At 48.2% G+C, this 23,122-nt stretch overlaps 2 protein-coding genes across 6 annotated transcripts in view; both read right to left on the bottom strand.

Moving 5' to 3' along the window:
- Positions 1-17,243, bottom strand: part of LOC117415006 (PH and SEC7 domain-containing protein 1-like) — a 30,996-nt gene extending 13,753 nt beyond the window's left edge. For 2 of the 5 annotated variants that reach the window (XM_059026262.1, XM_059026263.1), the window contains exons 1-9: positions 15,701-17,243; positions 15,498-15,615; positions 14,731-15,154; positions 14,115-14,516; positions 7,337-7,522; positions 6,969-7,049; positions 6,581-6,693; positions 4,218-4,276; positions 3,893-3,982 (exon numbers count right to left, since the gene is read on the bottom strand). In XM_059026262.1, coding sequence (XP_058882245.1) covers positions 3,893-3,982; positions 4,218-4,276; positions 6,581-6,693; positions 6,969-7,049; positions 7,337-7,522; positions 14,115-14,516; positions 14,731-15,154; positions 15,498-15,615; positions 15,701-16,849 — 2,622 coding nt within the window. In that variant the 5' untranslated portion in view covers positions 16,850-17,243. The other 3 variants (XM_059026264.1, XM_059026265.1, XM_059026266.1) reach the window with 3 other exon arrangements.
- Positions 16,960-22,246, bottom strand: LOC131737569 (uncharacterized). The gene is made up of 3 exons (XM_059027817.1): positions 21,694-22,246; positions 17,084-17,958; positions 16,960-17,001 (listed from the first exon to the last, which is right to left on the bottom strand). The coding sequence occupies exons 2-3, from the start codon at positions 17,747-17,749 to the stop codon at positions 16,960-16,962; spliced, it is 708 nt and encodes a 235-aa protein (XP_058883800.1). The 5' UTR covers positions 17,750-17,958; positions 21,694-22,246.
- Between the last annotated feature and the right edge of the window lie 876 nt (positions 22,247-23,122).

Below are 23,122 nucleotides of genomic sequence, written 5' to 3'. Positions count from 1 at the left end.
AGAAGAGTGCTGCTTGGCTGAGTCACTGCTTTAGCCCTCAGGTAAGGGAGCAGGTTATTTCGGGTAGGGTGCAGCAGACAGGACTGGGAGATCTGTTGAAGAGATGTGTTACTGGAGCCACTTCTTGAGCACACAGGCAGAGTACTGGCAGGGTTCAGTGATTATCTGGTGAGCTGAGATAGCAAAGCCACGCCTTGAGCTCCCAGATTGACGACGGTTGAGGCTCTTTGCTGAGCGAGTGTAGACACTCCTTCAGCTCACAGGTAGAGAAGTTCAAAGGTTCTTTAGTTGTGTTAGTGTAGTAACTCCTTCAGATTGCTGCTTGCAGTGCACTCCCCATCTCATCAGTGATTATAGATTACTGATAATTGGTTATTGATCCTGCCAGCCCTTAGTTGATCGGGTGTATGTAGAAGAATATATATTTGAACAGGCTATCCTGCAGGCCGTTTTATTATATTATTATGAATTATTATATATATATATATATATATATATATATATATAGATATAGATTTTTTTAGCATAAAGTCTGCCAATTGCATTTCATTTCAGCCAATTTCCAGTTCAAAGAAAAGACACAATAAAGAGAAAAAAATATTTATAAAAAGTAATTTGTGACGGGATCTCACACGGACTGGTTCTTTTCTCCGGCCATCCCTCCCCACTCTCCCTCTCACCTCAGCTAGCCAAACAAACTCACTGTATAATATCTTCTTTACATTTCTTCCCTCTCTCTCTCTCTCTCTCTCTCTTTCTCTCTCTCTCTTCCTCTTGACCTTTTCCTTCCTCAGGTTCTAGATCAGCACTCTCCCCTTTCACTAACCTGTCAGATATTAAACAGGCTATTTCATAACAAGAGGAACGACTGCAAAACACACAGACACACTGACACACTGACAGACAAGCAGACAGACCGACACGTAGGAAGATAGATAGAGATAGATAGAGAGATAGAGAGATAAATAGCTAGATAGATTAGCACAAGACACAGACGGACAGACAGACAGTTAGATAATAAAATCGACAGACACACAGGCACGGACAGACAGACAGACACCCTCCCACTCGAAGCTGGGATCCCAATTTCCACGCGATATTACGCCACGTTGAACTGCAAAACCAAACAAACCGAATTCCGGGAATTTCGGAACACGAGAATAAAGAAATCCGTGCAAGGCGTCTGGACTGGAAAATCAAGAAGGAAACAGATGTCTGCCACTAGAAATACATATATTAAGATTGAAATATAAACAAATGAGCAGACGTCCTTGTTCTGTCAGTCTCTGTCTCACAGACAGACAGACAGACAGAGTTGGAGCCGTAGAAAATTTATCAGCAGAATAGTTATATATATTTTTTATATGTATAATAGATTTTTCTTCTCTCTTTTCAATCCTTTTTCTGTTTCAGATTAAAGAATCCTTCCCCAGTGATCCCTCTCTTTCTCTCTTCTTCTTCCTCGTTCCCTCGTTTCTGTGCGTTGCTGTTTTTTTATATTTTCTTTTTCCTTCGTTAATTATTTTTTTCAATCCCTCCTTTTCCTTTCGAAGCTGCTAAAGGATGGCTCCTCTGTGGCCTATCTCCATATCTCTCTCTGTTTCTTTTCTTCTTTCTTTTTCCCTCGTTCAGTAGCTGTTGCTTTTTTCCTCTTCTGCAGATGAAAGCAGCCCTGATCGCACTGAATAACAGAACTGATGAAGCCGAGCTTGCTCTCTCTCTCTCTCTCTCTCGCTCTCTCTCGCTCTCTCTTGCTCTCAGTTGCTCTCTCTCTCTCTCTCTCTCTCCCTCCCTCCCTGTCTCTAGGCAGCGAGTTACAACCCTTAGATGCCAATTAGCATTCAGAACTAGTCTCTTCAGCAAGCTAGCAGAAAGAGAGGGAGAGGGAGGGAAACAATAGAGGGGGAGAGAGGGAGCGATAGAGAGAGATTAACAGGAGAAACAGGTAGGGAGGAGTTAGTGTGTGTCTCTCTCCCTCTAACACCTCTCTCAATTCAATTCAATTCAATTCAATGGTGCTTTATTGGCATGACTTACAATAGCAGGTGTTGCCAAAGCAATTATACAATACAGACATGTATATATATACAATGCATCTCTCTCTCTCTTCCTTTCCCTTAATCTCCTATCTGTTTTTCTCCCTCCTGCTCTTCCTCTCCTTCCTCTACACTCTCTATCCTCTTTCCTTATCCTCTCCCCTCCCCTCTGTCCTCTTCCCTTGTGAATTGTTATGTTGCACACTAGCTGTGTGACTTGACTTTTATTTAAACCTGACATGGTTCTTTCACTCCAACCTGATTGCACTCTCACTGCGCACACCGATACACTCTGAAACACACACTGATACACATACACACTGAAACACACACACACACTGACACCCACACACTGAAACACACACACACACTGAAACACACACTGATACACACACACACACTGAAACACACACTGATACACACACACACACTGAAACACACACACACACTGACACCCACACACTGAAACACACACTGAAACACACACTGAAACACACACTGATACACACACACACTGAAACACACACACACACTGACACCCACACACTGAAACACACACACACTGAAACACACACACACTGACACACACACACTGAAACACACACACACTGAAACACACACTGATACACACACACACTGAAACACACACTGATACACACACACACTGAAACACACACACACACTGACACCCACACACTGAAACACACACGCACACACACTGAAACGCACACACTGACACACACACTGAAACACACACTGATACACACACACACTGAAACACACACACACACTGACACCCACACACTGAAACACACACTGATACACACACACACTGAAACACACACACACACTGACACCCACACACTGAAACACACACTGATACACACACACTGAAACACACACACACTGACACCCACACACTGAAACACACACACACACTGACACCCACACACTGAAACACACACTGATACACACACACACTGAAACACACACTGATACACACACACACTGAAACACACACACACACTGACACCCACACACTGAAACACACACGCACACACACTGAAACGCACACACTGACACACACACTGAAACATACACTGAGACACACACTGACACACACACACACTGACACACACACACAGACACACACGCACTGACACACACGCACACGCTGACACACACACTGATACACACACACACTGAAACACACACGCACTGACACCCACACACTGAAACACACACTGATACACACACACACACTGAAACACACACACACTGACACCCACACACTGAAACACACACTCATACGCACACACACTGAAACACACACACACTGACACCCACACACTGAAACACACACTGATACACACACACACTGAGACACACACACTGACACACACGCACACACTGAAACACACACACACTGAAATGCACACACTGAGACACACACACTGATACACACACTGGTGTCAAAAATTTTACAAAGCTACTGCCATGGTCTCAGAACCTGATATATTTTAGACCATTTGAGATAGTGACTTCATATTTGCAGTATTATATACACCCTGCATGATAAACGTGTCGCTGGCATTGACACTGACCTGACATATAGATGGCTTCTGTCTTTTGAAGTTCATGCTGCATAGGAACAGTACACTTTGAGTTGCTGTCTTAAGTTTGGTACCCTGCTGCATTCTATGATTCTCTCAATACAGTTGTATTACATGTGGTGTCTGATGAGAAATTAACCATTTCATTTCCGCACTGTTTTATCCTCTGGTCAGATATCAGTGATATGCTTTTCAAACCCAGCAGAGCAGAAAGATAAGATTCCTGGGATAATTCCCACTTACCTTGAGGAGATCTTTGGGAAAGTTCACTCCATCGTTGAGCCCTTCTAGATTGGAGATGAACTGAGGACAGGTCATCCTCTTCCCAATGTTCTGCAAGGGGGGACAGGGGGCACGAGAATTGGAACTGGAAGGAATGGGATTTGAGGTCTGCATTTTGTAATAATTATCTTTTTCCCCTCCTCCCTTCTACCCCCTTCCTTCGTATTAATTTAAGTAACTCACATGGCTGTATCCCCTCTCCCTTCCACCTCTCCCTCCACTTTCTCTCTCACTCTTGTCATTGTCTTGTCATTCCTCCCCCCCGTCATTCCTCTCCCTCACTCACATGTCCATGCAGGTCTGTATTGAGCAGCATCAACGCGCAGGTCAGTGTGTGTACTCCGTCTGAAACACAGAGACATACAAACAGGTGAAGGCAGCGCTAAATACAGCCAGTCAGAACACACCAACACACCAACACACAAACACACCAACACACAAACACACCAACACATTAACACACAAACACACCAACACACAAACACACCAACACACCAACACACAAACACACCAACACACCAACACACAAACACATCTACACACCAACACACCAACACACAAACACACCAACACACCAACACATCTACACACCAACACACCATCACATCTACACACCAATACACCAACACACCAACACACAAACACACCAACACACCAACACATCTACACACCAACACACAAACACACCAACACACCAACACATCTACACACCAACACACAAACACACCAACACATCTACACACCAACACACCAACACACAAACACACCAACACACAAACACACCAACACATCTACACACCAACACACCAACACACCAACACACCAACACATCTACACACCAACACACCAACACACCAACACACCAACACATCTACACACCAACACACCAACACACCAACACATCTACACACCAACACACCAACACACAAACACACAAACACACCAACACACCAACACACCAACACACCAACACATCTACACACCAACACACAAACACACCAACACATTAACACATCTACACACCAACACATCTACACACCAACACATCTACACACACACCAACACACCTACACACCACCACATCTAGACACATACCAACACACCTACACACACACCAACACATCTACACACAAACCAACAGACCAACACATCTACACACAAACACTCCAACACATCTACACACCAACACACCAACACACCAACACATCTACACACCAACACACCAACACACCAACACACCAACACACCAACACATCTACACACCAACACACCAACACACCAACACACCAACACATCTACACACCAACACACCAACACACCAACACATCTACACACCAACACACCAACACACAAACACACCAACACACCAACACATCTACACACCAACACACCAACACACCAACACATCTACACACCAACACACAAACACACCAACACACAAACACACCAACACACCAACACATTAACACATCTACACACCAACACATCTACACACACACCAACACACCTACACACCACCACATCTAGACACATACCAACACACCTACACACACACCAACACATCTACACACAAACCAACAGACCAACACATCTACACACAAACACTCCAACACATCTACACACCAACACATCTACACACACACCAACACACCTATACACCAACACACCATCACGGAGACACAGAAACAGATGAAGGCAGCTCTCAGTACAGACAGTCAGAATACACAAACTCACACGCAGACACACACAGACACACACATTTACACAGACTGACAGACACACACAGAGACACACAGACAGACACACACATATACACAGACTGAGACAGACACACACACAGAGACACACAGAGACACACACATATACACAGACTGAGACAGACACACACACAGACACTGTGGCAAAGCGCCCCGCCCCTGTGTGCATTTGTGTTATGTGTATGTATGTATGCGTGCGTATGTTAATGTTGGTGTATAGATTGGTACACGGGATATAAACGGGTCTGTGTTTCACGTGTGTTTAAAGTGTAGATTTGTATTTAGGCACGAGGAGAGCACAAATCACTTCACGTGCTGGTTAAATGTAATATGTGAGCACGGGGTTGCACAGAATTAATTCACGTGCTGGGATTCAAGTGAATAATTAATTAGTAATTGAATCCCAGCACAATAGTATATATAGAGACACGTAGCATGCACTCGTGGTTTAGGTGTTCAGAGAGTGGAGAACGGGTGAGAGAGAAGGAGAGTTAAAAGCGTAATTATAAATATAATAAGTGTTTTGTTTGTACTCACCGTGTTTGTTTGTCTCCGTGCACCGTTTGTGTTTAGTGCGTTTTGTTTGTCTTTTTACTTTGGCGTATAGTGCCGTGTCCTGTTTTGTATTCCGTTGTTCAAACCTTTTATTTGTTAATAAACGCTGAGTGCAGCCATTGCACTCAGCTCATCACAACCACCGTCTCTTTGTTTGAATTCCTGTCTGGTCTGACGCCACCCACTCCGGCCGTCTTTGTGACAGACACACACAGACAGACACACACAGAGACAGACAGAGACAGACAGACAAACAGACACACAGACACACATAGACACACAGACAGAAAGACAGACAGACAGACAGACACACACACACACACAGAGCCTCTCTTACCGTCAGAGGGGATGATGTTGGGGTTGCAGGCCAGGTATCTGCGTGAGAAATGAGCCAGCACCCTCTCTCTCTCTTGAGTCTCACCCATCAGAGCAAACTCCCTCAGGAAGGCTCTGAGACACACAGGCACAGGAACTGCATTAGCATCATTCGTTATATGATTGACACAGACTGACATAGCAATGAGTGTGTGAGAAATACTGTAACTCTCAACTTGATTAGAGGTAGCCACCGAACACTTATGAACATACAGTACATTACTGCACTTGAAGAACCTTGGTATAAGGCAGCGTTGTTTTGGTGAAGTGCAGTTTGATTGGTTGATTGATTGATTGATTGATTGATTGATAGATTTCCTGGTTGATTGAGCTCATTGACAGGGCCTCACCGCAGCGCCTGCTCCAGACTCATTCCTGTGAAGTTGAAGAAGTGAAGATACTCCTCCGCCACCATCTTACTGAACTCATTACTGTGAGAGAGGGAGAGAGGGCGGGGGGAGAGAGAGAGAGGGGGGGGAAAGATTTACTGCATCATTAAAAAGACTCTTACACTCCCAAACACTGCCCTTCCCTCTCTAACCCACTTCTCCCTCTCCCTTCTCCCCTCTCCCTTCCCCCTCCCCTTCTCTCCCCTATCCCTCTATCCCTCTCCCTTCCCCCTTCCTCTCCTCCATCCCCCTCCCCTCCCTCTCTCCCACCCCTACCTCTCCTCTATCCCTCTCCCTCCTCTCCCCCTTCCTCTCACACTCTCCCTTACTTCTTGCTCAGATGTCTGGCCACGTCTGATTTCTTGAACCCATCCAGGCTGTATAGTCTCTTAGCCAATCGCTTGGCAGAGTTCCTGTCTGCCCTTCTCCCATTGGTCAGTGTGTCGGTGCTGCCCAGGCACATCCGCTCAATCAGGTCCGACTCTGGGTCCGAGTCCAGGGTGGGGGGGCGCTCGCTGTGGAGAGAGGGGGGGGGAGAGGGAGGAGAGATAGACGAAGGGAGGGGAGACACAGTTAACAGGTTTCTTGTTTTATCCCTCTCAGGATCACTTGAAAACAAGGCCCAGCTCCCTCTATTCATGTTGAGCGTGTACAGTGTGTCTCCTGCACGTCTTGCTGTGTCAGGGCTCTGTCATACAAAGAGTGCAAGAGAATGAAACACTCTCAGCTTGATTAGAGGAAACATACTACTAGTCATTAAATCTACATTTAAAATACAAAAACAGACAAAAAGCTGCTAGCAACATATTTCATCTGTTTATAGAGAGACTATGAAATCAAGAGTGTATCGGTTTACAGCCAAAGGCCGTTCTCGCGTCCAGTGATCCATTTCCCAGATGTATGGAAGTATGCAAAGCATGACGTAGGTCCTGTTACAGCCTCCACTATATTGTACCCTGATTTACAACCCAGTACCCGAGGCAACGTCCACAACCCAGGCCAGCCCTTAGCAAAGTGCCCCATAGTAAAAGCAAAGTGAAAGCACGATAAAGCATAGCTGAGCGCTGTAAAGAACAGCGAGGTATGGTAAAGCATGTTAATAAACAGGGCAAACCAGGGGAACCTATGATAAGTGCACAGTCTAACCACAGGAAAAACAAAATACAGTGGAAAACATTTACATGGGACTGCATCCCCAGCGCTGTGCTTTGTGCACCGGACTCCTCACTCAGGACTGCAGCTGCAGGATATCCTGCCTCCTCTAAGAATAGAACCGCCAGGCCGCCTGTCTGCCTCCCGCTCTGCTTCGCTGCCCTGTCCAGCTTGTGTACATTCCCTTCCTCACTGCTGCCCCCCACACCCAGTCCTCAGTAAAAGCTAGTGAGGTGAAACTTCAGAAGTTTATAAAAGTGTTTACTCCATACTTTAATAAAACATGTATTCCAAATTTATAATAATTACGAAATGATTAGCTGAAAGTGATTCTGCCCTCAGAGACACACAGACCCTCACACTCACACTGACACACACACACTCACAGTGACACACACACACACTCATTTGAAAAAGCACACGTTTGTTTAGAGTGTTTATGAGGACTGTTCATTGACTTCTATTCAGCGCAATTTTCCTATTCTAAACCCCAGAGGGGCCTGGGGAGAGGGATCTACACAATAATGAAAGTTACTTAAGTACAATGCTCCTGCACTTTCTTTTAAAACACTTTAAAATCAGTTCAAAATCCATGTTTAAACATTATGGAACAGGGTCTATATACTCATAAAGGTAGGTTTTATCTGGTTTGCCTACCTTGTAAGGACTTGTTTTGACCCCATTAGCACTATAAATGTCACATGCACATATACTCACACATTCATAGGGAAAGATCCCAAAAACTCACCCAAAGAAACAGGGTCAACTGAAATGAGTTTCATGAACTTAAAAACATGGAACGTGTAATCCACATCAAACATGGAGGGAGAGACAGACAGACAGGCAGGCAGGCAGGCAGGCAGGCAGGCAGGCAGGCAGGCAGGCAGACAGACAGACAGACAGGCAGACAGGCAGAAAGACAAACAGACAGACAGGCAGGCAGACAGGCAGAAAGACAAACAGACAGACAGACAGACAGACAGGCAGGCAGGCAGGCAGGCAGGCAGACAGGCAGAAAGACAAACAGACAGACAGACAGACAGACAGACAGATGGATATAGATACAGACAGGCAGGCTTCCAAGCAGATATAGATAGGAAGACAGACAGAAAGAAAGACAGACAGACAGACAGACAGACAGACAGACAGACAGACAGACAGACAGACAGACAGACAGACTGGCAGGCAGACAGACAGGCAGACAGGCAGACAGAGAAACAAAGGGACAGATGCTCAGACAGACAGACGCTCAGACAGACAGGCAGTTATATCTCGAGATTCTCCTTGCTGGAGCCCCCCTGCCTGTCCCTACCTGTGTATCAGCATGTCAGATCTGGTTAAGTGCTCTCAGATTTTAAATCCAGTTTCTCCCTCTTTGTCAAAGTTCTCTGTCTCTCTCCTCTCTCCCTTTCTCCTCTCCGCTCAAACTCTCAACACCACATTCCCTGCTTCACTGAACACTGTTCAAACCAGCCCCCCCCCACCCAATCACTGGGTTTGGTTTGTCCCAAGAGCCCTCCCAGCACCTCCCCCTCTCAGCCGAGCACACCATCACGGGGCAGGGTTGGATCTTTGTTCGTAATTTTGAGGACAATAAGGACTGACTCCCTGGGATAAACTGCCCAGTCACACTCACACACACACACACACATACACTCACACACACTCTCTCACATAATCACACTCACACTCACGCACACACACACACACACACACACACACACACACACAAACACACTCACACACACACACACAATCACACTCATACACACACAGACACTCACACACAGACACACACACCAACACACACACACAATCACACTCATTCACACACAGACACTCACACACACACACACAATCACACTCATACACAAACACAGGCACTCACACACATAATCACACACACTCACACACACAGCATCATCCCACCAGCCTCCGAGTCCAGCATCATCCCACCAGCCCCCAGCATCATCTCACCAGCCCCCAGCATCATCTCACCAGCCCCCAGCATCACCTCACCAGCCCCCAGCCTCACCCCACCAGCCCCCAGTCTCATCCCACCAGCCCCCAGCATCATCCCACCAGCCCCCAGCCTCACCCCCAGCCCCCAGCATCATCTCACCAGCACCCAGCATCATCCCACCAGCCCCCAGCCTCACCCCCAGCCCCCAGCATCATCTCACCAGCCCCCAGCATCATCTCACCAGCCCCGAGTCTCATCCCACCAGCCCCCAGCCTCACCCCACCAGCCCCCAGCCTCACCCCACCAGCCCCCAGTCTCATCCCACCAGCCCCCAGCCTCACCCCACCAGCCCCCAGCCTCACCCCACCAGCCCCCAGCCTCACCCCACCAGCCCCCAGCATCATCTCACCAGCACCCAGCATCATCCCACCAGCCCCCAGCCTCACCCCACCAGCCCCCAGCATCATCTCACCAGCCCCCAGCATCATCTCACCAGCCCCCAGTCTCACCCCACCAGCCCCCAGCATCATCTCACCAGCACCCAGCATCATCCCACCAGCCCCCAGCCTCACCCCACCAGCCCCCAGCATCATCTCACCAGCCCCCAGTCTCATCCCACCAGCCCCCAGCATCATCTCACCAGCCCCGAGTCTCATCCCACTAGCCCCCAGCATCATCTCACCAGCCCCCAGTCTCATCCCACCAGCCCCCAGCATCACCCCACCAGCCCCCAGCATCATCTCACCAGCCCCCAGCATCATCTCACCAGCCCCCAGTCTCATCCCACCAGCCCCCAGTCTCATCTCACCAGCCCCCAGTCTCATCTCACCAGCCCCCAGTCTCATCTCACCAGCCCCCAGCTGGAGCACTGAGGCACCTGGCTACTCCCTTGGAAGATAGACAGGTGAAACTGAGAAGCTCAATGCAAACACACAGAAGAGCTCTTCAATCAGCACCCTGGGCAGCATCCACCGATGTCTTTATCACAGGAGCTATTTAAATAATCTTTATTCAAAGTCTGTCTGAGTCCCAAACTATTGCATTGATAAAAAAAACTAGACTTTGACTAAGGAGTTAAAAGCTGAGGCCAATGTATGACACCCTTCACTTTGGATTAATTACACCATCCTTCCATTGATGCCCCTTCTTAAAGATTCCCACAGTAAAGTATAGCAAAGTATAATACAGCATAAAGCAAATAAAAAAACCAAAACCACAGTCAACTATATAACACTATAAAACATTGTATACAACGACAGCAGCTACGCAACATGGTGTCTGTATAAAGTTCTAGCCTGGTATTTAGTACTGTACACAGGGCAATGCTTGCAGGACCACAATACAGCACCCAGCCTTGGAGCTGAGAGGAAGACTGACAGCAGGATACTCACCACCCCCTGGGGTGACGAACGAGCCTGTCTCCTGAGCCCCCCTTCCAGCAGAGCAGCGGCTGGGCCATTCCGAGAGTCAAACCACAACTCTACAGTTACCACTAAACCAACACTGACACACACCCTAAATTCAACAGCCACCCGAGAATTAGCAGTCACCCCAAATTCAGAACTGTCACCTAGATTCACTGGTCACCCCCAACTGAACACCCAAAATTAAACAGTACCACCCTGGTACACAATCCCTCCCCCTCTCTCTCTCTCCACTGCACCTTTCTTTTCTATCCTGTCTTTCACCCGTTCTCCCTTTTTTCACTCTTCTTTTCCTTAATTTCCCCTCCACTGTTTCAATCTCCCTCCTCTCTCTCCCTCTTCTTTCCCCCTCTTTCCCTCCCTCTTCCTCCTCTCTTCTCAATTGCTCTCATTCCCTCCCTTTCTCTTCTTCTTTCTCTTCTCTGGTGAGCTCTCTCTTTTTGACCTTGGGTTCCCAGTACTGCCCAATTCCAGACGGCTCCTATTTCAGCTCCTCTCTCTGTTTCTCTTTCTCCCTCGCTCCCTCTACTCTCTCTCACACAATAGCACTTTGTATAGCTCTGCTGTTTACCAAGGCAAGGTATGTGCCACTATTCTCTCTCTCTCCCTCCCCCTCCCTCTCCCTCTCACACCTGCAGTGTATGTAGATCATTCAAATAGCATATTAAGATCTCTAGTTCATAGGAATTTAAAGTATGTAGAGCTGACAAAACTATTTCAGTAAGTCTTACCTAATACCTAATCGCTTGTGGCGCTCTCACTTTCCTATATAAAAGAAGGACTTCATGTACCCTCTATAGCTTGAGCTAATGTATGTCCAGATAATGAAATGTTATATAACTTTTGCTGAAAAAGATCCTTAGCAAGATTCAGCACAATCAGACCAAAGGTTCTCTAGATATTTACAGAACTTAAAAGGGTGACAGACAGACTGGCGGCCACTATATCGACTAAAGGGTGAAAATAAGAGGTAAGGAAATAGCTGAGCACTCCCTGGGTTCTTTAATGCCTGGCAGTTATAGGGTTAATGCACTCAGGAGTTTGACCTCTCTGTGAACTCCAGCCTCTCCACTCTTTTTCTATTTTTAACCCTGAAATCAGAGGTCCAGGAAGTTAACCTGCGACTTCCAATGGCAACGGATTGAGACTGCTCCCTGACAGGCTGGCTACAAGCCAGGTCTGATTGGCAGGCAGGGCAGGAAATAGTAGGAGGGGAGGGGCCCAGGGGACACGCCCTCAAGTTATTTAAAGATGGGGTTGTTTTATAAAGGTCTTTGTTTTTTTTTAAACAATGGGACGCTGTTCTCGTTGTTAAACGTGGAGTTTTCCAGCATGCTTTTTCTCATGGTCATACTAGTTAGCATGGTTGGTCATGTTTATTAATATGCTTTACGATACCTCTCTGTGTTTTACAATGCTTACCTATGCTTTACCATCCCTCTCTGTGCTTTACAATGCTAACCTATGCTTTACCATACCTCTCTGTGTTTTACAATGCTTACCTATGCTTTACCATCCCTCTCTGTGCTTTACAATGCTAACCTATGCTTTACCATACCTCTCTGTGCTTTACAATGCTAACCTATGCTTTACCATACCTCTCTGTGCTTTACAATGCTTACCTATGCTTTACCATGCGATGTCTGAGTGTAGTTGCTATTATCTAGTCAGCTTTTTAGTAAACTAAATGATTTCTTTAGTGATAGTTTTTCTTCAAAGTCCCCCCCCCCTTATAAAAGCCCAGCAAAGTCTAATGAAGTAAAAGCATCATACAGCATAGGTAAGGATTGTAAAGAATAGCGAGGTATGGTAAAGCTTAATAAATGCAATGCAAAAATATCATAGTAAACATTTACAAAAGTGGACAGCTCTGCTTTAAGCAGGTTGTTGAGTTAAAACTTTGTTTCAAGCGCTGTGTCAATCTCTCAGAATCGCTTGTATTTTACTTACTGGGGATGACAATAAGAGTTTTATTGCATAGCAGTTTCCCTCATTCCAGGTTTTACTACAAGCTTGATTAGCCCCAGTGTATAGTTAACAAGCTCAGGTTTGTCTTCTTAAATACATAGTAAAACCACAGATGGATCAAACTGCTTTGAAATGGGAGTCTTCACCACGTTGAATATAATGAGAGTTAATGAAGCCAGCTCCTGATAATATTATCACTTCCATTAATATCAATCACATTTATTAGTCTTGCAACCAGGAAGTCTATACAGTAATTGCCGCTGTATAATCCCCTGGGATCTGAGTGTTCTAATACACCGCTCACCATCTGCCATTCTTTATAATACTGAAGCACTGTAGGGGCGAAAAATGGTCTGGAAATTCAAGCTTTGGCAGCCTCTACTGGCGCCCTTGCTTACTACACCCTTGCATGATGGCAGCAGTGTACCAGTGAAGGGTTGATCTTGATGAAGCCAATACAGAAAACTAATATTTCACATTTACAACGTTTTAAACACCCTGCTTGGAAGTGAATTGCTTTCAAATCGACACATTAATGCATGGATTTATTTAATGCAAGGCAGTTCTGAGTGGATATGATCAGCAGTCACTGCCACTGACCTGGAAGTATTCCCAGCGGTGCCCTCCTCCCCGCTGCTCTCGGGGGCGGTGGTGTGGGCGGAGTCTGTCCGGGTGTGGGCGGAGTCTGTGGTGGACATGCCGGGGGTCTCTCCGGGGGCCAGGGGGGCGAAGCGGAGCTCGATGAGGCGAGCGCTCTGGCAGATCAGACCCTGGATCTCGGGGGTCAGTGTGGTCAGGTCGAAGGTGAAGACGGTCTGGCTCGAGGACAGGAGGTCTTCGCTGTCCAGGCTGCTGTAGGATGTGCCCTTGGCACGGTGGGACTCCATGATGCTCTCAAAGTGCCGGCTGAACGTGTCCAGACCCTCCTCCGAGGCGTGGCGGGGAGCCGGAATATCAATTGGGGACTTGAGAGTGGCACCCAGTGAAGACTGAGAGGAGAGACTGAGAGAGACACACAGAGAGAGAAGAGAGAGTGAGGTAGCGACTGAGAGGAGAGTGGGAGAGGGGGGAGAGAGAGAGGGGGGAGATAACAGGGAACAGCGATCAGGGATTTGAAAGCAGGGCCGAGCGGAGACTGAGAGGAGGGGCTCAGAGAGACAAAGAGAGAGCGAGAGAGAGGGGGATAGAGGGGTTAGAAACAACACCACAGTCTTACCGATCCAGGCCCAGGGTAAATATTTCCTCCTCCTCGGGGGCAGCGCGCCTGTTTTTCCTGTCCCCCCAGCCCCCCTCCTCCTCCTCGCTGGTTCCAATGACGCTGCGGTTGCTGCCGAAGGCGGAGTCTGCCTCATCCTGCTCCGCCAGCAGCTCGTCGATGTTGGTCTCGCGGTAGCAGCGCAGCGGCACGGCATCCAGGTCGGTCTCTGAGTACTGCAGCGTGCGCCGGATTATCCCTGTGCGCAGGCAGGACCCTCCCACCGCAGGGGGTGGGGTCACCAGCTCCACCTCCACATGCTGCACGCTGTGATTGGCCAGAGCCTCACCTCCGCCCCGCAGGGCCAGTGAGCGGGGGGGCGCCAGAGCGGGTCGAGAATCGCTGGAGGAGTCGACACAAGGAGGCGTGGTGGAGTACTGGGGGTCTGCGGGAGGAGAGTGGACAGAAGAGAGGTGGGGGTGCAAAGGGGAGATTTTTATGCTGTCTTGTTTGCTTTCTAAATTAAATGTAAGTGTCAACTATGAGGCCCTAGCACCGGCCCAAAGCCTCAAAGTAGCAGAGTGAACGACTTGCTCTCAAACTGCTCTTCTGTAGGGTTCTACTTTATGAATACGCCACAAAAAATAGTGACCACAGGTTTCTAGCTTACCTAAAACAAATAACGCGTGCCTAAGAGATACAAGCTCTGTGTGCGGGTCCCATGTTTCTCACACCACAGTTCGTTCTGCTGTTTTTAAGTGGCTGGGATTTGTTAGCGCTGTACTGACCTTTGACCCCCGTGGCTGCGCTGTCCTCAGACACGGTCCCGAACAGGAACTCCCACTTTGCGCGGGCAACTCTCTGAGAGTGCATGGAGGGGACAGGCGAGCAGGACAGGCTGACCGACTGAAACACAACCAGAGAGACATTGTCAATACAACACAACACAGCACAGCACAGCACAGCAACACACACCCCCTCCCCGTGGTACCTGAGAGTCAGAGTCCTCTCTCCCTGTCTTCTTTCTGCTGGTTTTGCACTCTTGTGAAATGTGGAGGGCCCCTGTCTGTCCAGTCTGCTGCCCTGAGCTGACCATACTGTCTCTCCCACCACGTCGCGGAGACACCTGACCCTCACACTGTCCAGGACAATGTCCAAGCCTTGGGCTGTCCCTCTGTCCCTCCTGTCCTGTCCTCAGGTTGAGGGAGTCCCCTTGTTTCGCGTTCATCACAGGGGACCCTCTGCTAGGACACTGTCCAACATGTTGTCCAGCTTTTGGACTGGGGGCGTCCTCTCTTTGTCTCATTCCCGCGCCAGATGAGCCCCTGTCCTCCACATACTGGTTCTGGATATTTGGACTGTCAGCCCCCCCCGTGTCTCCCAGCTGATGTCCAACTGGGTGTCTCCGTGATTTCAGACTGTCCCTCTCCAGTCTTTTGCAGCATTGCTGCTGCCTGGCGCTCACACCGGGGGACTTCTTTGCAGGCCTGACCGTGTACACAGTCCCTGCGTTGTGTCCAGGCTTCAGACTGTCTGTCCCCTGGGCGTCGCTCCTTTGCTGTCTCAAGCTGGGTGACCCCACTGCTGAATCCTTAGAGTGTTCTAGCTCTGTCTTCTGAAGGTCTACCCTTTGTTGGGAGTATTGAGAGTGCTGGGGACCGGCAGCAGGAGAAACAGGGCGTCCCAGTTTGTAAGCGTCCATCCTAGGGCTGTCTAGGGGAGGAGTAAGGGACAGGGAGTTCCTAGCCTGAAAAATGGAGGACAGCTTGCTAGCCTCCTGAGCCAGCTTGCGAGCCACTTCAGGGCTGTTGGCTGGAGAAATGTGTCCCTCTCTTCCCTCAGTGGGCCCTGAATCCCCCAGCTTGAAGTTGACTCTGTGGCAGAGCCTGGGGCTCTTGCTGCTGGCCTGCAGCTGGGGGCTGTGGTGCAGGATGCTGGCCGGACTCCCTGGCCCTGTCTCCAGGGCTGAGCTAAGTTTGGAGGCTAGTCTGGGGCTCTCTCTGCCCGTCCAACACTGCTGCACCTGGGACGGCAGGGTCATGCCTTGGAAGGGGGGCTCCTGGCTGTCTGCACCCTGGCCCTGGGAAGAGAGCTGGTCACTGGCCGGGCTCCTAGGCAAGGTGCAAGATGACCTGGGCATTCTTGGGTTATTGTGTTCCGACAACACTGGGCTCCCAGTCCAGGACTGGCACCGCGGCTGCTGGTTTTGCTGGGTTTGTTGGTAACCCACCTGGGTCGCTGCTCTCCTTCTTAGCTGCGGTGACCCAAATTCCTCCAGGGCTCGGCTGGTGGCTGCCTTAGCAATGGAGGTCAGGGTTTTGCAAAGCAGCCCAGGGGAGGTGGCTGGATGGCTGCTGGCTGATTCAGGGTGCACCAGTTTGGGGCTGGGGCTGGGAGAGAGCCCCTGGTTTTCCACGCACACCGGCTCCTCTTGCAGCTTCTTGTCAGGGTGCCGGCTCGACAGATAGGGGCTGGACACGGTCTTCACATTAGCCTTCTCGATGTAGCCATAGGTGACCAATGACCTCCGGCCCTCGCATCCCCCTTCCCCCGTCCCTCCCCTCCTCCCATTGCTCGGCGTCACTGGAGCGGTGGTCCTGCCTGTTGGGATGGGCGAGCTGCAGTCCCTTCTGAACGGCTCGCACTCTGATCTCGTGCGCTGCAGGGGAGCTGTCCTGTGATTGGCCAGCTCCGGTGCCCGAACCCTCCCTCGCCTGGGCCCATCGAAAAGCAGACTCTGTCTCTGCAGTGCAGCCTGCTCCCTGGGGCTGGCTGGCTGCTGGGGGGATGCAGTCAGTCGAGCCTGGGGCTTGTTGGAGCTGCTGGGAGTGTTCTGGGTGCTGTTCTTGAGCGCTGTTTCTGATGGGACAGAGGGGCTGGGGGCTGGCCGTCTCTGTTTGGGGGGTGTTGGCTGGGATTCTGTCCTGACGACCCCCCCTCTGTCTGTACCCCTCAACACCTCCCCTACTGGTCGCCCCCCTTCCTCTGGGACCGATCTCACGTCCACGTAGAGGTGCAGGATCTTACCCGTCTGGGTCATGGCTGCAGTATTTCTTTATCTCTATCTTTCTTCCTCTCTCTTGCCTTCCTCCTCTCTCTGTCCTCCTCCTCTCTCTCTCCTTCTCTTCTTTGTTGTTAGCACTGCTCCCCCTCTCCCCCCCTGCTCGTGTGATTCTGTTGCATCATGACGCCCAGGGAGACAGTGCCAGCTGCTCTTCTCCAGTTCTGGACACACATTGTTCTTCACACCTGGAACAGAATTACATTTAGAATGAAGGAAGGAAGGAAAGAGTGCCAGGACAGGAGAGAGGAAGATAGAGAATAAAGGAGGGAGGACAGGGGTGAGGGGCAGGGACTGAGCAAGCATCTCTATCCCTTTATCTAATCAGGCCGAGGTGTAATCCCTGAGCGAGCTACTACTACACTGTGAGCAACCAGAGCACAGAGCTGTGCTGGGGGAGGAGCGAAGAGTGAGGGCAGGACACAACACTGTACAACACAGCACAGAACTGCACTGCTGAACACTGTACTGCACTGTACTGAGTTGTGGTATTCGTTACCAGCGATGGTGATGACAGAATCAAGGAGCAGGGGAGCTGGGTGGCGCAGCATGTGACTTTAATGCTCCCTGCACCACTGGAGGTCTGTACCTGTGTGTTTGGATACAAATGAGTGTCGAACTCATCCTCATGTGGACTCGTTAAACCCTCAGCACGTGTCTGGTTGTTTTACTCCCTTCAGGAGTTATTTAATTACTGTGTGTGGATGAATAATATGAAGTTTGCTTGAATTATTTTAATTCGTTTTTACAAAAATACCATTTCAGCAAGCAGCATGCAGTAAGTGTGCAGAATCTGTCAGTATTTTCAAATGTAAGCTCAAAAGATATTTCTTTAATTTGGCTTTTCAGTAGAAAGCAGTTTGGAGCTCTTTTGGCTTGCTGTTTATTTGTTTTGTAAAGCGCCCCAGGATGCTTGCACATTAAGAGTGCTCAATGAATGAAATTGGTATGGTGTGGTACACACACACACACACACACACACACACACACACACGCACACACGCACACTCACTGTTCTAACTAATTGGATTCAATGCCCTCCCACCCTCCAACACACACAAAGCTCAGGAACAGATATTTGCATATTACCTTAGAGGCTTAGACAATTAGAGAATGCCTCATCTTCTTCAAAATTAGTTATCCACAGAAATCAGCTGCAGCACTAGCAGAGTGACTCTCTCTCTCTCCTCTCAGTCTCTCTTTCTCTCAGTGCAGTAGCTGTGTCCCCCTTCGCGGACACGTCCATGCTGCATGTCTGAGTCCCACAACACTTATTCTGTCTTTTTATTCCATTTCCTTTCCCCCTGCAGGTCCTCTGACCTGCCTGACTCAAATCTCAGCACCTTACTGCTCTGCCTGCCTGACACAGTGCCTGCCCCCTGTCAGAGCTCCACCAATCTCATGGAGCACAGCCCCGCCCCCTTTGTGGTGTTAAGAGCTCTGCTCAGGCTGGCAGATGGCAGCAATAGTTGAGCTGCTGCACGTTGTCTGTTGCTTCAAGGAAGGAGGTCAGAGGGAAGCTTTAATGCTGCAGGCTCCCCCAGGCATGGGGAAAGGGACGGGGGGGCAGGCAGCAGATGTAAACGTGTACTTAGGAACAAAACACAACACTCTGCATAAGCAAGCTGAGTCACATACACACATTGAGACACACACCCACTGAGACACACACACACTGAGACACACACAAACACACACTGAGAAACCCACACATGCTGAGACACACCCTGAGACACACATACTGAAACACACACACTGCGACACATGTACCCTGAGACACACACACTGAGACACACAGATACACTGAGACACACACAACCACAAAACACGTCCACACACAGACACACTATCTGAAAAAATGTTTGCAACGTTCGAACCACTTCAAAACCTTCGAAATTTCATGATCATGAAACTTGCAGTACCATCTGAGTGAAACTTAGCAGTGATTCATGCTACCCCCTCTCTCCAACCTCTCTGAGCTCCGGGACCTGGAGTGGAGGCAAGCCAGGTGGGTTAGAGGTCAAAGGTCACCGTTAAGAGGTCAGTGTTTTGAAGTCCCTGTGCCTCCTTGTGCCTTGCTCTGCTTTCTGAAAGCATTAAAATATTAACAAGTCTCTTCTTCTTCAATCAAATCAATAGTCGTGTCCATTTCCTGCAATTCAGATGAGTTCTATTTCAAGAGTGCGTGAAAGGACACACAGATAGACAGACAGACAGACAGACAGCACCTTGCTTATTCTGACAGTTCCAGTTCTGTGACAAGGCCATTAACACAGTTTCTGTGTTAAATAACAGATTAAGAACAATGTGGTTTGGGTGGAATTCTCAAAGCTCTCTTCTCCAAATTCTTATTAGCAAACTGTTTTGGCTCTGGCACTCCCGTGAGTTTGGGAGGCAAAACCAGCAGGGAGTGGTTCTCCTCAAGGCTCTACAGCAGACCTTACTGGCCAGCCGCCTGCGAATCGTACTGTTCCAAATCACACCAAATCACACCACCACGGCGCTAAGCATCATTGTTGGTTCCACAATGATCACAGGAGAGGTGAAAATTGCACTCATAGAAGGTAAGTGTCTTTCACAACACAAGCAAGCACTGTGTCACAAAACACAGAAAATAAAATCAGTCATCAATTGCTGTAGAGAGAGGCTCTGTCTGTAATAAATTAAAAGCGCTATGAATTTTTATGGGAGCAGAGCCATCATTATGTGGAAGCAGCTGGATTGTGCAATGCTAATGCAGCTCACTGAATTCAGGGCAAAGCCAGCGTGCCTATCAGCTGCTCACTCAAACTCCCTGACTACAATGACGCTTGGTCTGAATTTAAACAAACCCATCACACATCCCTGACACAGTCAATTCCACTCCACACTTTGAGGACTTCAGCTAACCCTGCTCACTGTGACTGCTGGGCTATACAGCTAACCCTGATCACTGTGACTGCTGGGCTATACAGCTAACCCTGCTCACTGTGACTGCTGGACTATACAGCTAACCCTGCTCACTGTGACTGCTGGACTATACAGCTAACCGTGATCACTGTGACTGCTGGGCTATACAGCTAACCCTGCTCACTGTGACTGCTGGACTATACAGCTAACCCTGCTCACTGTGACTGGACTATACAGCTAACCCTGCTCACTGTGACTGGACTATACAGCTAACCCTGCTCACTGTGCCTGGGTAAATAAATCCCTCTTTGCAAGCTTTACTTTCAGGTGCACCATCCCAGGAAAAGGGAACTATCCCCATCCTCTTCAACACCCTCCTTTCTGTCATTATCCAACCAGCTGCTGCTTTCCTTTTTGACTGACGTGCTTTGCAGCCAGTAACATGCTTTACAAAGTACAAGGAATTCAGCCATGCTAACTGAGAACTTCCCATAGCCTAGAGTATGGTCCCCCATGTACACTATGTTTGCTATAACATGTGCTTCTTCCAAAACTGCAGAAATGATACATACAAGATTGGGCAGGTTAGGTAGAATTATTTCACTTGCTAGCACCCCTTTCAAGATATGGACACATTATTATTTAATTACATCAGCTGCATATTGGAATAAAAAACACCAAAATAAACATCTTTCCATGCAGGCAGACTGGTATAGACATACCACGGATAGATATAGACAGGTGTAGACAGAAACATAGATAGATAGACAGGTGGATAGATGCTGTACACAGTTTTTCATTCACGATTCAATATTTAGATACTGGACGCTTGTGCACACTACAAGCTCAGCCAAATGTCACTAGGGAAAGGAAACACACAGTCAGAGCGCCAGGCTCAGCAGCAGACGTTTAGAGCGAAATTCCAGTGCAGCGATGCAAACATTATTATATCGGCGAAAAGGAGACATGGCTTCTTATTTACTACGACTCAGAAACAAAATATATAGGTTATATATTAAAAAATATAATCCTACCAGACAGACAGCGACGAGCAATTCGGAAGCAGTATTCGTAGTTTACAGCCGGTGAATTACAGCTGGGGAGATTTAAAAACAGGCAGTGATATTATTAGTCATTGATGGAATATCCCATCTACATAAACACTGGCGATGAAAAACCAACTTAATTAAACATCGGTGTTCCCCGGGAGAACCGGGTTAAAAAATGCGAATATGTGGTCATTTCCGAAGCCTCCGTGCGTGGTTCTGAAATGGACAGCTCCGTATTCGTTCTCCCTTCCCTCGGTTCCCTTCTTTCTTCCTTGCTTTCTTTCTTTCCCAGCTCCGCACTCACAGGAAGGAAGGAGAGACAACGGGCCCAGGGACACGTTTCTCCCTCTCGCATGCATACAACACTTCCATTCACACACTCCCCCACTCCTCCACACACAAACTCACATTCAATTCATAAGTTCTGCATTGCTGCGTTGGAAAGACAATATTTACAAGTATTGCCGAAGAAAACACATTTTTTTTCTCTCTTTCTTGGCAGCGATGGACCCTGTATATTCACAAAACTATGGGTAGTCCCATTTTATAGACTTATTTAAAAAACGATACATTTACTTTAAAAATAAATGGATCCTGATCAAGCGCTTTGTGATAGTGGTCCACTATGAAAGGTGCTATATAAAACAAAGATTGATTGATTAAGGATCGATTAAATGCTATTGATTTATTACTGTCATTGTAGGTGGAATGCGAAGCTCACAGAATGAATGTAAAACCTGGACTGGCGCACACTGCTCTGCAACTTTTTATGTTTCTGCTCAATAGTGTTGCTGTGAGATACAATCGGAGGCATACGTTTCCATGGGCGTCTGTTACAATGTGATACAATACTCCCCATCCAACAATCCTGCAGAACTACTGAAGTGAAGTTTTTAAAAAGGACACCTGGTGCAAGTGCACGCACTCTCTCTCCCTCACACTCTGTCAATGAGGTAGAGGGACAGTGGAGGCTCCCTCCGGCTCATCTACATTCCTGCAGGCTCCCACACTGAGAAGAACCGGTTGGACAGGCTTGTGTTGAAATGCAATTGATTTGGCCCTCGACCGAGACGGAACAAACTCTGGGAAAAGGTTTACAAATAGTTTTGCAGTTAAGGTGTACTGCTCTTGTTACTTACTGTGTATCATTATGGAGCAAATTACAGGATGGCAATAAGGCTATTTTCTTTTTCCATGGCTGGCTTGAAAAATGGTTTCACCCCTGGTGATGAGGAAGACCAGTCTGTAGGATAGCTGCACTTACATCTTTCTTGCCTTGTGTGAATACGGGCCCAGCCTTGGAAACATTTTTTACAGACATCAAAATCAAGTTTTTTTTTTTTTTACCAATGATTTTGGCAGGGGCAGCCACCACTGTCGCCCCCCCCCCCCCAAATGACTCCCCTGCTTGGAA

Source organism: Acipenser ruthenus, chromosome 7, assembly GCF_902713425.1.
Source record: "Acipenser ruthenus chromosome 7, fAciRut3.2 maternal haplotype, whole genome shotgun sequence".
Taxonomy (NCBI): Eukaryota; Metazoa; Chordata; class Actinopteri; order Acipenseriformes; family Acipenseridae; genus Acipenser; species Acipenser ruthenus.
The sequence above is the reverse complement of the archived record's forward strand: the minus strand, read 5'-3'. Positions and strand labels throughout refer to the sequence as shown.